General features: G+C 37.2%; 1 protein-coding gene and 2 long non-coding RNA genes across 3 annotated transcripts; all 3 read left to right on the top strand.

The window, feature by feature from the left end:
* The first annotated feature begins 244 nt into the window (after positions 1–244).
* Positions 245–2,767, top strand: LOC130051264 (uncharacterized). Its single transcript, XR_008799703.1, has 2 exons — positions 245–304; positions 2,607–2,767. It is a non-coding gene; the product is annotated as an uncharacterized LOC130051264 (long non-coding RNA).
* Positions 2,768–4,615: 1,848 nt separating this feature from the next.
* On the top strand, positions 4,616–9,441 carry LOC125663515 (uncharacterized). Its single transcript, XR_007365578.2, has 3 exons — positions 4,616–4,825; positions 6,302–6,444; positions 8,830–9,441. It is a non-coding gene; the product is annotated as an uncharacterized LOC125663515 (long non-coding RNA).
* Positions 9,442–10,747: 1,306 nt separating this feature from the next.
* Positions 10,748–16,177, top strand: LOC125663716 (uncharacterized). Its single transcript, XM_056152960.1, has 7 exons — positions 10,748–10,895; positions 11,269–11,413; positions 11,719–11,826; positions 13,681–13,863; positions 13,988–14,008; positions 14,267–14,426; positions 14,589–16,177. The coding sequence occupies exons 1-7, from the start codon at positions 10,779–10,781 to the stop codon at positions 15,415–15,417; spliced, it is 1,563 nt and encodes a 520-aa protein (XP_056008935.1). The 5' UTR covers positions 10,748–10,778; the 3' UTR covers positions 15,418–16,177.
* The last annotated feature ends 393 nt before the right edge of the window (positions 16,178–16,570 follow it).

Below are 16,570 nucleotides of genomic sequence, written 5' to 3'. Positions count from 1 at the left end.
TTTTTTAAAGACTTTAACGAGAGTTTATTGAAAATCCAATAACATTTGCCAGGAAATTATAGTCTAGTGTCAATTTCTGCATTATTGTTCATTGACAATGTGTTTAATCCGGATAAATGTTGCACAGTCGCGTTCATTCACATGATACGAGCGTCTGTGTTTTTCTTTCAATTGGAATGTGAAACAGGAGAGTTGATATAGACCCAGAAGTGAATGGCATCTTTATCATTTAGGGCACGAGAAACGGAGAGGACGGTTCTCTGTGTGAGTATGGTACCCAGGTAGAGACGGTTATTCTACACAGGTAAGTGTTTCTAAATATCGTCTTGCTAAATGCATACCGTAGTTCATGCAGGAAAATATAAAATACGATAGAAATGCAGATTTCTGGGTGAATCTGAAAGATTTGGTGGAAAGAAATTGTGTATTGTTAATTTAAAGGGTTTTTCATTTCTGAGATTGATTTAAAGTATGAATAAGTTATGTGATTCCGAAGTATCTTACTTGTAAATGTTATGCACCAATAAGTTGTAAATAAACAAACAGGTTTATATGTTTACATTTAGTAAGAGCACGTGTTTCATGAAATATTACTTTGATAAATTCTTGTTTTAGAACTGCAACCATCATTATCATTATTATACAGGATCATAAACCATGCGCCTTTACAAAATGGTTATAATTTTTTTTTCAATGTATGTAAATGTTATATGATATCTTTTAAATCTGATATAACTACTTACGGAATCTTAAATACTCATCTTCAATTTAAATTTATGAATGAATTTGAATGGTAAGGTATTTTCTGAATCACTAATTTCGCACAGGTCAGGAATCTCGATGAAACATCTCTAAGGGAGTGTTGACTTATAGGTTCATCCACGATGTGGATATTCAGAATTTTTTAATCGTTGGGTGGGGTCGCAACTATTTGTAACAGTATATGAAAAAAGAGTTTATTCTGAAATTTGCGTGAATGTGAATTTATGTGGAACAGAATACGATAGACTGACGAATATCCGTGTTGGTGAATGAATTAATTCTGAATTTGCAGAGTCATGTACGTCTCTATAATCTCTAGTGACAGACATTTAGAGAAAATCACGGTCGTATCTCCACATTCCAAATTTAAGGTAAATATGTTAAAATACAAGACCTTATGATAATCTGAAGTAGCTTAAATATTCTTGGAGGATAATTGCTGTTTCTCGAGAGGTTCGTTAGATACTTCAGTCCATTGTCTGTGTTTGTATAAGAAACCCTCTTACTTTTTATGGAGGTTTAAATATTCTAATCCTGCCAAGGGTCATATACAGGCTTGATTATCTTTGAATTATTTGAGGGGAAAGCCATCGGTTTTTCTTATTTGAATTTAGATTATCTAATAAGTCAAAAGTTATAGCAATAGTGTGGAGTTCGGTAACTAATGTCTCTTCGATCGATCTGGCCTCCGGGCCAAAAATCTTAGACGAGCTCACTTTTAATCTCAGTCTCACTTTTATGAAAGGAATACATGTATATATCAAAAAGATGAAACATGAGCTCGGATACGTTGTAAGGCCTAGAGACAAGGGATGGATTTGGACTCGAAGGCACATATATATATATTTCTCTCGGTACTCTATAACTTTGCAGTCAAATCAACTTTGCTGAAACAAACTTTTTGATAAATGCCCCGGATTAGGCTATTCTGATGTTGCCACTTTCAGGAAGCATGACGTCACATTGATGACTTCCGATGATCTAGTGCAGATCTGTAGCTCTCTGGGGAAATATTGGACCAGACCAGTCTGTCCCGATATTTTTCCAAAGAGCTACAGATCTGCAGCTACCGATGATCCAGGATGCTCATCCGGTCGTTGGATTATACGGAACGGTTAAGAAAAAATGTGTCATACCTTCAATTATTCAAACCTCAAGAAAACTGTGCATAAAGAGGATTGTCTTAGGTGTATATGCACGAACACGCCCTTTGGTTTTTGTCAGTGGATGTATATGTATTTATGACTTTGCAATCATTCAAAGTCTCTTTATCTAAGGGCGACTTCCAATATTGTCATAAACTGAAACATTAAATTTATTTACATATAGAGTACTGGCCTTTTATAGCCCGTTCATCTTTCTTATCACTGGAGTACATTTACCTACAGATAAAGAACCGAGCAAAAGTTCGACCAAAACTGGAATGCAATAAGTCAATGGTTCACTGGTACATGCAGTCTGCCCGATGAGCGCTTTATATAATGAAAAATTGTAAACTGTTGAAGTCAAGCTGTCCATGATTGTACAATTACCGATGGAAAATCATATTTAGGGGGTTTCCTGAAGTAGTTGATATTAAATATCAAATTTTGGTTTTAATGTTTTACCATTAATATTGTAGTGGTAATATTAAAGCAACTCTCTCCTAAGTTGTTGATAGCAACTTTAGAAAACATCTGTACATAGGCAAGAAAATGGATAGTAATACGTCCAAAATTCCTCGATGCCTGGAGGTAAAATACATCATGCTCTCTGGTATCTGGGTTAAAATAAACAAAACTATTTATCGTGTTAGTGTCCAGTTTTAATTAATCACCGTGACTCCTTTCACATTTTTCGGCCAGGTAAAAAATCCACAGGTGTGTTGATGAGAAACGGATTGTACCTTGAAGAGGAGGGGGACGCGAAAAGTTGAAATATGATCTCCGACAGTTTATTCGTGACAGGTATGTTTCATTTAATATCGCCACACTTTAAATATGACACTGGGTCTCAAGTTCTTGTGGCATAAATTGTTTCTTTTTTTCTTTTTTATTAGGTTTTTTTATGAATAGATAAGGTTCCCCCCAAAGAATTTGTAATGCCTCGTCTATAAAGGAAAACGAACATTTGATTAAATTTGTGATGCTCAGCATTATTTTACGTTAATTTACACCAGGAGAATTATCAGCAATGCATTGCCTTATTTCAGATAATAACTAGATTTAGACATATACAATTCTTAGATCCCACATGCGGTTCATATTGCTGTACATATTTCGCCTGATAAATGTCATTCGCGAGGAATTCACATTCTTTTGGGTTTCTCAGATGCCTGTATGATTCTATGGAGGGTTTTTTTTTTTCTTTTTTGTGATGCTGCAGCGCAGCGATGTGATTATAACTCTACATTGCCAAGATTTTGCTATACAAACATATGCAAATAGTAAGTCTTTTCATTTTTGCCTGACGAAATAGAGATGACATTAATTATTCTCTGTTTACGATGAACTACCGTAAGTTAGTTAACACATGTAGACATGATATAGGCAAACTTTATGTAAATGATATAAATATAAAACACATATTTTCATTTCATTATTAATGCAAGTTTATATTGTTCAGCAAGGTGCTTACAGGAATCTGTTGATGCAAAACAAAACAAAAGAGAGAATGCAAAATAGAAACGTTCGTGGCTCGTCGACTGTGGCTAAGGGAACACATTGGTATTACTGATATTGCAAAAACTGTTCAATCTGTTGATAGGCGCGATATACGATAGACGACTCGGGGGAAGAAGCAAAGCAACACCGAAAAATTCGGTTTATTATTGCGCAAGATATTAAATTCGCAGAGACAAGTAAAAGAAGAATATGAATGAGGATGCATTACTTCTCACTCGCACACAAAGCGCACATGTTCAATCATACTTTTATTCTGTTTGCTGGGTGTAAATTAAGTTGGACATTTTTAAGACAGACAACCTAGCTGGTATTTGTGGACGGATACTTTTTTTTTTCATTCTGCAGACCGACGTGTGTAGAAAAGTAATTAAACGTATATATTTGTACACACGGAAATCGTACATGTTTAATTAAATATAAAACAGCTATTGTACAAGGTGCGTGTATCACAGAGTTGGGTTCGTATCTTCTACATTTAGTTTAGTATGTCAAGTGCCTCTGGTGTTCACAATGGCGGGTCTTTGTTAGTAGCTGTAAAAGGATGCCCCTTCGTCGTGTAGCCGATGATATTATCTGCTGCCCCCATCGAGGTACGCAGTGGTCCGTTAAAAATGAATTTACATACCTTAAATAGCTCCAACTTCACATACACATACGAAGAGAGAGAAAAACTATTACTAAACAGAGGCAGTTCCATTCATCTCTGACTTGGAATGCCCCTGAGCCAGGTGACAAGACGTAAGTTAATGTGGTTTTAACACGGTTATTACGTAGGGAACAAGTTTTCTTTTCGAGATGGTGATCCTTCAATTAGGGCGTAATTATCGATTTTATGTAAATTTGGACAGTTACGACAGACCCCTCTACAGGTAAGATACGAATCTAACAGATTACAGGGCAATTAAACATTTCAATTCCAGAAGCAACGTTAGTGTATTCACAACGCATACTCCCCTCCGTATGACTTTTATACGATCTTATTGGAAATCCTGGAGAAATAGATATTGTACTTAACAGGTGTTCATTTGCAGTTAGTTAATTTTTACTGCTTACCTGCTGCACCCAGGTAGACTCAGTTTTAACACAGAGAATTATGAAAAAGATAAAATCTTGCGAAGTAAATGTCTCTTGAACACTTACAACGATATATATTAGCTCCAATTAAGATTGCATTATTGCGCAGAGCTTCAATTACTGGCTTGTGTTATGTAATTGTCATTTTTTGTGTAAAAGCTTAAAATGTCAGAATTAAGAACTTACTCTTATCTAAGCAACATATGTGACCAAAGTATTTTCCTGAATGTTTCAGAATCTCCTCATAAAATGGGAAATACTTATAGTGGGTGTTGTTTTGTAAGAATTAACAGAAAAGATAAAACATTGCTGAATCATCATTTTCTGTAAGTATGTATTATTCCAAATGTTCTTGATTTCAATTTCATGCTTTTGGTCCGCATGTTTTATTAGATGCCATAAAACTGAGATTAACAATAGTGGATTTAAAACTCACGTTTCGTAGATTTCATTTTATTTACCAATCTAGCGTGGTGACCGGAGTCAACAAGCTATCAAACAAATTCCAAACACAACAAATGTAGGCGAGCTATTGTAAAGTTAGTACCACCAGGTGTTTAGAGAGAGCTAAAGACGAACTTTGTGCTTATGGCACCAGTATGGCGTTTATTCCTGTGAATTAGCACAAGGAATATAACATGAAAGGACCATTGGCAACTGATATGAAGCTAACTTAGATGTCATCGATAGCGGTAACTCGGTGGTAGAGTGTTCGCTTCGTGAGTTCGAGCCCCGCCCCAGCCATGGACGCGTCAAACCCAAGACATAATCATAGGTAGTGATTGCTTCTTCGCCAACTCTCGGCATTTAGAAGTGAGAAGCACGGGTCTTTCGGGTATGCCCTTAAAAACACAGGTCCCACGTTGCAACAGGCGTTAGCATGTTAAAGTAAACCTCACTGCTACGGCCCTGTGTGTGTGAAAATTATATTTGTATAAAACAGGTACATATGCAATTGTTCAAAGACATTTATGTAATAATGAAAGTAGAAAGCGTAATTGTTACTAATATGTGTGGTTGGTTTTGGGGTACGATAAACGGACTGTGTAACGTGAAAGTGACCCTTCTCCCTCTCTCAGTTAAATGCTTGCTTATAAAGTTTGACAAGTCAGTAATGTGTGTGTGTGTGTGTGTTTATATGTTTGTAAGTGTATATGGGCCCCTGATCCAACCTCCGGTGTCCAAACGTCCGTATTTGCTTTGCCCTTTTTTTCTCTCATTTATATACATAGGATTCACGAAATTGAACTGTAATTATTTTCGCTCGTCCCAAGGAAGGGAAGGGAATTCCGAAAACACAAAATATGAATGTTAGAATCAAATATTATTTGAAATTTCACCAGTGTTCCTTTGGTGTTATTGCTCCCATAATACAAATAACCTTGGGCATTTGTTCCTTAAATAAAGGTTTTTGTACACACTGTAATAAGATATTATTGAACTGGGTGAAAATTTCTGAAGGGTGCTTTGTTTAAATTACCCTGGTTAAATATTTGTATCTTAAATTCAACTTGCATTATAACAAGTTAAGCAAATCTGCTCATAATAATATTTTTTGTTTGTTTGTTGAAGGGTAAACTCCTCCCAGCTACTAAGACCCACGATAGATATGTTTTATCAAAAGTCCATCAATTTTTCTCGGCTTGTAATCCACGAATAACCAAAACAAATATGGCGGTGTGTTGGTGGCAGTGGAACGAACACGACGAAGTCTTCGCCTGCAATACTGGCCACCATGTGAAAACTTTATTCATTAAGGCTCTTTAATGACATAGTTTTGACACATTTTTATTGTTTTATAGGTTTATAATGGAATGTGTCCAGCTATATTGACCGCTGGTCCAACAATGGACATCTATCATGCCAACGCTTGACAAGAAACGGACGACCGCGCGCACCTTGCTGCTGCTTCAGGCGTTTCGAAGTTAACCATAAAACATCCTAGGTACATGCCAACTTTTAATAACCGTGTTTGGTATTTTCACCGTTGAAGAATCCTTGCTGCATGTAAAAATGAAATTAAAATTAACTGCCAGACATCTTTGCTTATAAGCATAATACCACGGGGTTAAAAGAAGATAAATTGGTTACTATTTTGCGGTAAAGCAGTTTCCTGTTTTGTAATGTAGAAGTAGTTTTTACACAAATTTACGAAGAGAAACCTGTCATTATTTTGTTAATATTCGTATAATTAGGAAAGAAATATATAGGTATCGATACATTTCCACAGGCTAGCATCAAAGGCTGTTAAATCAATAAAAGACTTTAAAGATAATTTTTACAATTCCGTGCACATCTTTCTTAATACAGTAAAGAAGTTAACTTTACAGACTGAAAACGCATGGCTGCATTAGGTACGTATGTTCCGTACTAAACCAACTCTTACTTTTTCAAATGTACATCATCTCATTTTGCAAGCAACAACAGATCAATATGGCCACTAGCTAGGATTGGCGACAGTGGTTTCATTTTATACAATAGAGGTACTGTGGGGGATTAAATGCAAATTATATAAAAAAAGGAAATACTTGGTATAACGACAACCCAACGTGTCGTGATTACGACGGTCATGTGACAATTTGTAATTTCCCCCCAATTATGCACACCATTGACACCATGGAATCCGAAACAATTCAGGTTCGAATTACAAACATGCGGTTTTTTTGGACTCGTGTAGACAGTGTATAATATTTGTAGAGAATCAAGATGACCCGATTACGATTTATGACCGTCCTGTACAATCCAACGGCATTTTCCTTAGGTCTGTCATGCTCAGTACTGGTCTACAATGAACGGAAGTCCATAAAACTGAACGCAGACGACAGTTTGACAGGACCTTAAGTCAATTAGGGGCAATGAGAACGGTAACGATTTCCAGATTAAATTTTTATTGATTGACCTGCCTTACGAGACTAATGATCCATTGTGGCAGAGATCGTCATTTGAAATGGACAATTATGGAAATCCAAGACATACGTATCAAAATGTGCTACTGATAACTAAGTTGTGCCATAAAACAATATTTGATCTCAATAGCTATAACGACAAATTCAGACGTGAGATAAACTAGACCTGTCTTTCTTCTACTGGATGATCAAAATAAATGCTTTGCACTGGACTAACTGTTAACCTAAATGTATATATCTTAAGTCCTGAGTTGTCATACACCGTAGCCGTAGTAACCCTTGCCTGGTATCATAAATTACAAATTGAAACAAGATCTATTGTTGTTACAAGGTGTTGACATGCACGACCGCTCACTAGACAGGGTACATTAGGAGTTAGATATATAGATAGGGTCCTTCATGCCCCAGGGTGCGGCTCCACTATAAATATACTATGTCTCTGACCATGGTCAGTTAGTTTTACGGGCAAGCAGGTCGCGTTTGTATATGCTCCAGCGAACGACATTTGGCAGATGGTTCTGTTGGTACACAGTTCGTTTATCTTGTTTGTTGATTTGTCAACACATGGACTCTATGTCTCTGGAACTAACTACAACTATTTGACTTGTAAGTATGTGTGACAATTTGTTTTAATCTGATGGTGGGCTTTTATTTTTCACATAATAGAATAATCTAACCATTTTCTGCGTTTTCTTCAGAGCTACATGTAAGTAGGATTAATTAATGACACATATTTAAGGTGTAGTTTGCAGTGACATCGGTAATTGTAGATCAAAGTAAAATTCTTGACATGAAATGTTTTAACAGGTGTTTTGTAGTGTCTGTTGGTTGGTTGATCTTAATTTCAGGTAAAGCACATGAAAAGTATTAAAATCAGCCCATATCACATTCTTATTTTTAATCCATGCGTTATTATTTCCCCCCAAAATATTGAAAGCAGTAAGGTTTTTTTTGTATACGTAATACCGGCCTGTTCATTGTCCACAGTCCATCAACACATGTTTATCCTAATCTGGGGTGATGGAGATAGATTATTGTAGCAGGGCCCGGGGGCCATGAACTGAATAAATGGTCCGTTTCTCGGCGATGTCATTTGTAAAGACGCGCTCCGTCATACATTTGATCACGTGATTAAATGTTTCAGTCCTCTTGATAGTCATTAATCTATGTAGATGTTAGTAATTTAAATAAAAAGAGAAAAACGAGAAATTTCTGAGAAACCACATTTCACTGGACCAATCGGAGAAGTCCAAGCCTTAGAAATGTCATGGACCTAAATATCCCGCAAATATGTTTATTCTTTTTGACACGGAGACATATTCAGGTGTATCCAACACTTTTGGTAACACATCGTCCGTGAAATTCATTATTACAGGGTAAACACGATGCTAACACTTCCACTCAGTTTGAATTTCTTTTTCTAGGGTCTTCACAAGGACTCTGAAGCAACCTGTAATGAAGAGATTAACTTCCTAGCCAGGTGAATAGTTTCGTGTCTTTTCCACATTCTTGATGTAATGGAGTCAGGAGTCCACACCGTACTGTGTACCATTTTGCTTCCTTGATATTTAGCCTTATTGTTCACGAATCAGCAGTTGATACGGAAGGTCTCGCTTGTCTCCATGGTAATATGACATGAGACAGTGTGTCCTCCCTTGTCACGTGATTCATATTCAACGACTTTTAAGCATCTTTGGAGATTTGATATGCTAAAGTTGGAACACTCTCATTAAATTAAAATGCATGTATATCAGATAGGATATAGATATGGCGACTGCTCTCAGGGTGGGAATGCTGTCACGTGATCAAAGCACTACATGAGACAGTGTGTCCTCCCTAAGGTTCAGATTTAGCCAGATGCTGCTATAACCCGGATGATAGTGAATCATATATCATGCAACTTTATTCTGACCTTTGAATAGTCGTATATATATAATTACTATACAAACTGTATGCCAATAAAATGTCAAAATGAAGTAGTTGTTCATTGAAGTGTGTCTCTTACATGTTGGTGTATCAACTGTTTAGTTGTCAGTTGTTAATGGAATTCCGTGGTCTGTTGCACATCTGGGCTACTGTATATAAAATAGAAATCATTAAAGCATTGTGCAGGGAGAGACTGTGGTCATGCGATGGGAACTTTGAAATTCATGACGAATGTCCCACTGTATATACACTAAAAGACAATACATGGCACATATCTAACGCGAGGATCTGAATTAACTGTAATTTATGTTGATGATGAGTGTATTCATATCGTTTTGACAAATGTTATTTACAGAAAAATGCTGATGAGTCAAGGTTTACAACTTTTCCGTGATCTTTTAATGAAAATATAGACTCGTTTGCAATGAAACATATGTCTACTTTTCACAAAGATAAGATGCATTGGAGAACATGATTTATATCATTTGTTGCTTATGTATCAATCATAGAATGGTAAATTCGGTATTCCAATGCACTCGATATTTACGAAATCAAAAACAAGTAAATATCAATCAGAGTTACCTTTACATGTTACATGTGTTATGATTTTGTCACACAAGATTTCGTAGATTTTTCTAGGAACCAAGCCATATATAGATCTCGTGGTATTAAAACACCGTTTTCATGTGGGTATAAATTTTTGTGTTCTGATAGATTGATGATCTCGACTCTGCATTCAAATTTGTACATTTTGTACGTGCACGTTTATAGATTAATGATAATACTGTAACCAAAATGAAATACATGTATCTGAAAGACAATCATTGAAACAGTAGGCTCAGGATGGTTCATTAGGAAGCAAGCTCCGGGTAACTATCACAAAGCAATGATAGCCATTCTATTTAAACGCCTTCGTTTCGTAATTAGAACAATGGAGGATTTTCCCCCTAACCGAAAGGATTGCCAATTTTGCATACATTGAAGAGGGATTAATATTGAAACTTTCACGGGTTTTGTTATAATCTTGGGATTAATCAAGTCGTGAACATTTCACCTTTTTCAAATATAGGGTGTTACATGTACGTATGCAACTGGAATTTCTACCAGAACGGTTAAATGAGGACATGTTAGTGATGTAGTGAGGACCGGGACCGTTTGTTGCCACCCATTTTACGCATTTTTATCATTTTCCTATACGCAAATTTTGTGAAAAAATGTATGTGACTATTAGATTACCTCTACTGGTGTTGGTGGTCGTCCTTGCTTTAACGGGCGCTCTGTGTGAGTATAGATTAATTATTGTACAAATTCGATGTCTTTATTCCATAACGTATGTGATCACGTCAAGGAGAATTGTTAATAGAAAATTATTGCTTTAAAAATATTAATTTTCTTCATGTTGAACCCTCCGTTTTTAGATGAACCTACCAACCTTGCATGTACGCCTATGAATTCTTCGACTTTGATGTTTTCTTGGACAATTCCTGCAAACGGACTATTTACTGTTGATGGATACCATCTAAATCTCCAAAGGACTGATAATATTCGTGTAGAAACTATTCCAGTAAGACCAATTTCTCCAACAGATTGATTAATCAGGGTTCTATGTATTGTGTTTAACATGTCACAATATATGCAAGTTAGGAGTTTTGGACGAAAATGTGCAGTTTGAAAATGCAAGTCCTTGTAAAGTTGAGTCGGACCACAATCGGTTTAGACAGAATGATATAGCAAGCAAATTGCCTTTTAAGTGCATGAAGCAGATTTTAAAAAAAATAAGACCAATCTATGATTTCTATATATGAAATGCTTAGATATAAATTGTGTAGTAAAGTTTAAACACTCATTGTCTTTCCTGATTCTGCAAGTGCTTGTTTACTTAATTTGTCGAGAAATTCTAAATTACCATCTAGATGACTTTTTCCCTCCAATTTCAGCAAGTGGACACAGGAAGTGTGTATGTGGAAAATTACACGTATTACAGAATAGGTAAATACGCGGAGTATACGCTAACCATGCACTCCTACATGGCTAGCGGCAATGATACAGATGTTACCGTATCCTGCAGAACTCATGAGGACGGTTAGTATCACTAATCATAAATCAAAGACCATGTTGAAAAACCAACAACAGTGTAGTCACAAATCTACGCGTTTCAATTTGGCGCTCGACAAAACGCACCTGACAGCTTCATTTCAATGGCAGTGTGCATCATTATATAATAATAATGATAATAATAGTAAAGCCTTTATTTATCCAGGATTACACATTTATCGATAACGCTAGTTTTCAAAATGGTCCTGCATTAGATTGGACATTTTTTTTTGGTGTGCGTTTGTGATATGAAATTATTGTGCTTATTTTGAATAAGTATTTTGTTGTTGTAGTACCTGATGGTGGACCCCCGACAGTAAATTCAACAGGGATCTCCTACACTGAGATATCTGTGGTATGGACAGAACCAGCCCGAGCCTTCCATAATGGCGTCTTGTTGGGTTAGTGTATCTTTAGCAATATATTCTTGGCTTTCCCTCTGAAAGCCGCTCTGATTTTAAAACGTTGAGCAAGAAGGGCGGTAGTACACACAGAACGTACAAAATGACAACCTAGTCACCATGTCATGTTGTGATTGAATTTCTCATTCACTACAACCTAGTAAATTCAGAACACAGCATAGGACAATGTACGACATTGCTTTCTTCAAAGCTTTCATGTTACAATGCAAATTCAAACATTCTATCATCATTGATGATTGAATGCATTAGAGAACAAGAGTACCGCAAACGGTACAACATACGGCCGTCGGACAGTGAAATTCAATCTGTAAGCACATTATGCACTCTGAATTGATGGTGTAGGGGTTTCAACAGTCTCGTTTAAAGTCAGCATTTCGCAAATTCTATGGTCGTTATAACGATCTAGTTTGCCAATACAACCTATCATTGGGTCAAATAATGTCTGACGTGCTTCATACCAATTGTTAGGTCGTTCTTGACACACTGATTTTGACTACTGATAACTCCGTTTACCTGATCAAGATATATAGGGCTCACGGGAGTGTGACCGGTCGACAGGGGTTGCTTAGTCCTCCTAGGCACCTGATCCCACCTGTGGTGTGTCCAGGGGCCCGTTTTTGCCCAACTCTCTATTTTGTATTGCTTATAGGAGTTATGAGATTGATAATTTTCATCACACACAATCTGAATAGAAAAGCATTAAAGTAGGCCATGGCGCATCAATCTATCTGACATGTGAACTGATTATGTATTTTTCTGAGAGGGAGGTTGCAATATCTGTATCCACGATGAGAAAAAGTCCAGGAAACTTTTTGACCTAACTTTAGTACTAAAGTAGGTCACGGTGCACCAATCAAGTTGAAATGTGAACTGATCATGTATTTTTTTTGAGAGGGAGGTTGCGACAAAATTTCAGGGCAATACTTGTATCCATAACGAAAAAAAAGTCCGGAAAACTTGGACCTACTTATAGCCCTAACTTGGGTCACGGTGCACCGATCCAGCTGAAATGCATCTCATTCTTGTGTTCCCCGAGGAAGAAATTGTGATGCTGTACCTGTATCCGCCATGGGAAAAAGTCCGGAAAATATGGTCTTGGACTGACACACGGACAGACAAATTGAACTGAAATGCAAACTGAACTTGTATTCCTCCGAGAGGAAGCTTGTGACTAAATTTCAGGACAACATCTGTATCCGTGATAATAAAAAAAAGCCTGGAAAACTGTTTAACTTACTTTTAGCCCCAAAGTAGGTCACCGACTGAAATGCAAAAAAACTGAACTTGTGTTCCTCCAAGATGAAGCTTGTGAATAAATCTCAGGGCAATATCTGTACCCATAATAGAACAAAGTTTGCATAACTGTTTGACCTACTTTTAGCCATAATAATAATTTAAAAAATTACGATACACCAATCCATCTGAAAAGCAAACTCACTTACGTTTCTTGAAGGAGAAGTGATCAAATTAAAAAGTTGTGCATGTACATGCATCTGTTACGGTAAAGGGTTAGGAAAATATGACACCGGACAGCCAGTCAGCCAGACGGACGGACACATGGACAGCGCCATAACATAATACGTCCAGTCTGAAGACGGGTGTATGAAAACCAAATATGTCAAAATGGCTTTTATGAATATGTTTAGAATAAATGGATATTGTTAAATCTTCAAAATACTAGTAATTATATGCGTGCACTATGTACACAGTACTAATGTTTAACTTCGTCTATGTATGTACATTGTAAGGTATCCATTATGTACACATTACTAACGTGAATGTTTAACTTCATCTATGTATGTACATTGTAAGATACCCATTTTGGCATTTTAGGTTACAAATTAATTTACCACGCATACCAAAGCCAACATCCACAAGAGGTTGTGTTTTCTTCGAACGCTACCTTTTCTTATACCATTTCCGGTTTGGAATATGACACGTGGTATGTTATCAGCGTCCTGCCATACACGACAGTAGGGGATGGGCCACGGACCTCGTGTCCTGAGAAAACTCTGGGTAAAACAGCTTTTCGGTTATCCTAATTACTACATATTGAATGAATATATCTGATATACATAATCACCCTTGATAATTAACCTATATGTGATTAATAATTCGGATACTGTAATTTTGGTTTCAGGTCCAACAACGTCAGCGCCGGGTGAGTATGCATGTGGGGGCGGACAGGTCGAAAGGGAGGAGAGAAAGGGGACAGGAAAGAAAGGAAGGGAGATTGGAGGGATCAAATGGGCGGGAGGAGGGAAAGGGAGAAAAAAGAGGGAGGGGAGAAAGATAGGGAATGTCGGAGGAAGGTGGGAGAGGTACATCTCCTGTGCCGTTTTTACAATTTTCTCATTTCGACCAAAAAAACATAGAATAGATTTTTTAAAGACATGCATTTCGTAACACTCATTTTTAGATGAAGTAACGAAGTACTACTGCTATGAGGCCATCCCAGGTATGCTTGTGTTTTCCTGGGAGTCCATGCCCTGCACTGTGTACGTGGGTACCATAGGCGCTCTGTTCCTTTTCATGCTGATGTTCATGGTGTGTTGCTGCTGCAAGGGATCCTCGGATAGGTATCACTTATATTTTCCCGCCAACCTTTTCCCACTTTGTTTTATTCATGTATATTCAATTTTGTCTCGTAAGACCAATTTCAATAAATCTAGCGCAAAATCCTGACGTTTATTTCCACAGCGGATAGACCAGGTTATGAGAGTTGTAAATTCTTTTTACAGAGGGGACACTCAAGTTAACAACAACACAAACACACGTGATGTTGTGCATTTTAGAGAAAAGGTAAAAGTTGTGTATGCCATGAATAAATTCAAGAACAACAGAAATCGGAAGGGTGGAGAGGGTGGACCAGATGGTAATGGAGGCACTGATTACAACCACAATGAAGATGGGGGCGAGGATATTGACGATAATCACATGGATGACGCTGGAAATGATTTTGGAAAAAAGAAAGGACCATTTGCTATCCCGATGAAAAGAATGCCAAGGAACGGAAGTAAGGATACTTTGTCTAGTAGAGATTATGATCCTGCTGGAGACCCAGAACAAAGAGGAAACAGTGAGAGAGGAAAACCGCGAGGTGGCGCTTTTAAGGGAGCAGGAAAGGCTGCTGCGACATTAGCAGCTCTAAAGGCCCGCGCAAAGAAAAATAACAATACAGTGTCACCTTTGAACTTCGATGACGAAGGTTATTACGAAGATGACGATGATGGTGATAATAACGGGAATGTAACGACTCGTGACATTAGGCTGTCCAATAAATACCCTGGCAAAAATTCAAACCCAGACTTTGAAAGGACCAACCCACGGGCTGCTGCGTCAGTTCCGGTTCTGGACAAGAGGTTCAACAGGAACGTGTCGGGTGTGGATCTCTATATTCAGGATGAAGATTATCCGGACAACTCTGACAATTTCAAGCACCCACCACCTGCGCCTCGATTTCATTTGGGTGACGACGCCTCTGTGGATATGCCGTATGCTGCACAAGGGGCAAGTGCGAGCGGCGGGTTCCCTTTTGGTGGGGAGGGTGATGATGCCGCGTTTTTCTAAATTATTTTCAAGTTTCTAGATACTCCAGGTTGTCCAAATCCTACAGCATTCTGCTGAGAATCCACGAATAAGGAACATTATATGTCTATAGAGTGTCGAAAGACGATTAAAAATTATCATATGATTTACAGAGCCAGAAAATGGTTGGCGGAAAAGTCCTCATTGGGGCTTCTAGCAAAAAGTAGGACAATTTCTTTAGTTTTGGGAATTAATGCACACATGTACACATGGTCTGTTTTGATAATATTTTATGTATTCGCGTTGCTTATGAATCTATGGAAACGTACTCGTTTCGTTCATTTTCACAAAAATTATAAATCTATGGTTATTTTTGTAATTTTGAATCCGAATAGGTTGTTTCTAGAATTTCATCATGTTTTAATAAAAACCAGTGGACTTTAATGCTTGTAGCTGTAGCCTGTTTATCTCGGTGTGCATAGTGAAAAGTTCAGAACTCTCTAACTCTCTCTCTCTCTCTCTCTCTCTCTCTCTCTCTCTCTCTCGTATAATTTTGTTAAACAAGTCGGCTAATATTTTGAAATATGTGGGACATCTTACTTAATTCAATCACAGTAATTTAATGAGATTTGTAAGATTTACTTTGGTGCATATGTGGTGCAGAATTTCAAATCCGATAAAGAGATTAATTACTGGTCATGATCGCTAGATTTACATGTATTTATCACCGGCTAATTCACTTTGATATTATCAGTGGTATACATGGAGTCCGTTATAATATAATAAATATATTCATATGCAAGGCGCCGCTTTGGTATTTATCTAAGGAATGAAAGTAATTTTTACAATATCAAGTAAGTTAGGCAGTTTACGAACAGTGAAGCGGTTTATGAAAGAGCGTAAACTGTCCAATCTTATATAAATATTGCATGTAGTTGAGGGTAACATTGAAAATTTTCACCCCGAGAAAACCATTGTCAACCAAGGCGTAGCCGAGAATCAATTGTAAAAATTGATGGAAGTGGCACAGGTGATGTTAAATTCTTCAAATTGCGAAAAAATTAATTTATTTAAATATGTGAATTAGTTAAGATCGAGGGAACAGGACTGTCATTTACATGGTCTAGCCTAATTATCGTCTTCAATTCCATATACACATGTACTAGTAGTGAAACAGACTGCAGTGCGATGTTAC

This window comes from Ostrea edulis, chromosome 1 (genome assembly GCF_947568905.1).
Source record: "Ostrea edulis chromosome 1, xbOstEdul1.1, whole genome shotgun sequence".
NCBI classification, from domain to species: domain Eukaryota; kingdom Metazoa; phylum Mollusca; class Bivalvia; order Ostreida; family Ostreidae; genus Ostrea; species Ostrea edulis.
The sequence above is the reverse complement of the archived record's forward strand: the minus strand, read 5'-3'. Positions and strand labels throughout refer to the sequence as shown.

What these genes read in the sequence shown, in the direction of transcription:
- LOC125663716 (XM_056152960.1), top strand. Translation starts at nt 10,779, where the DNA reads ATGAATTCTTCGACTTTGATGTTTTCTTGGACAATTCCTGCAAACGGA. An exon ending in TTCGTGTAGAAACTATTCCA is followed by an intron (nt 10,896 to 11,268) that starts GTAAGACCAATT and finishes CTCCAATTTCAG; the next exon opens with CAAGTGGACACAGGAAGTGT. An exon ending in GTGTCCTGAGAAAACTCTGG is followed by an intron (nt 13,864 to 13,987) that starts GTAAAACAGCTT and finishes TTTTGGTTTCAG; the next exon opens with GTCCAACAACGTCAGCGCCG.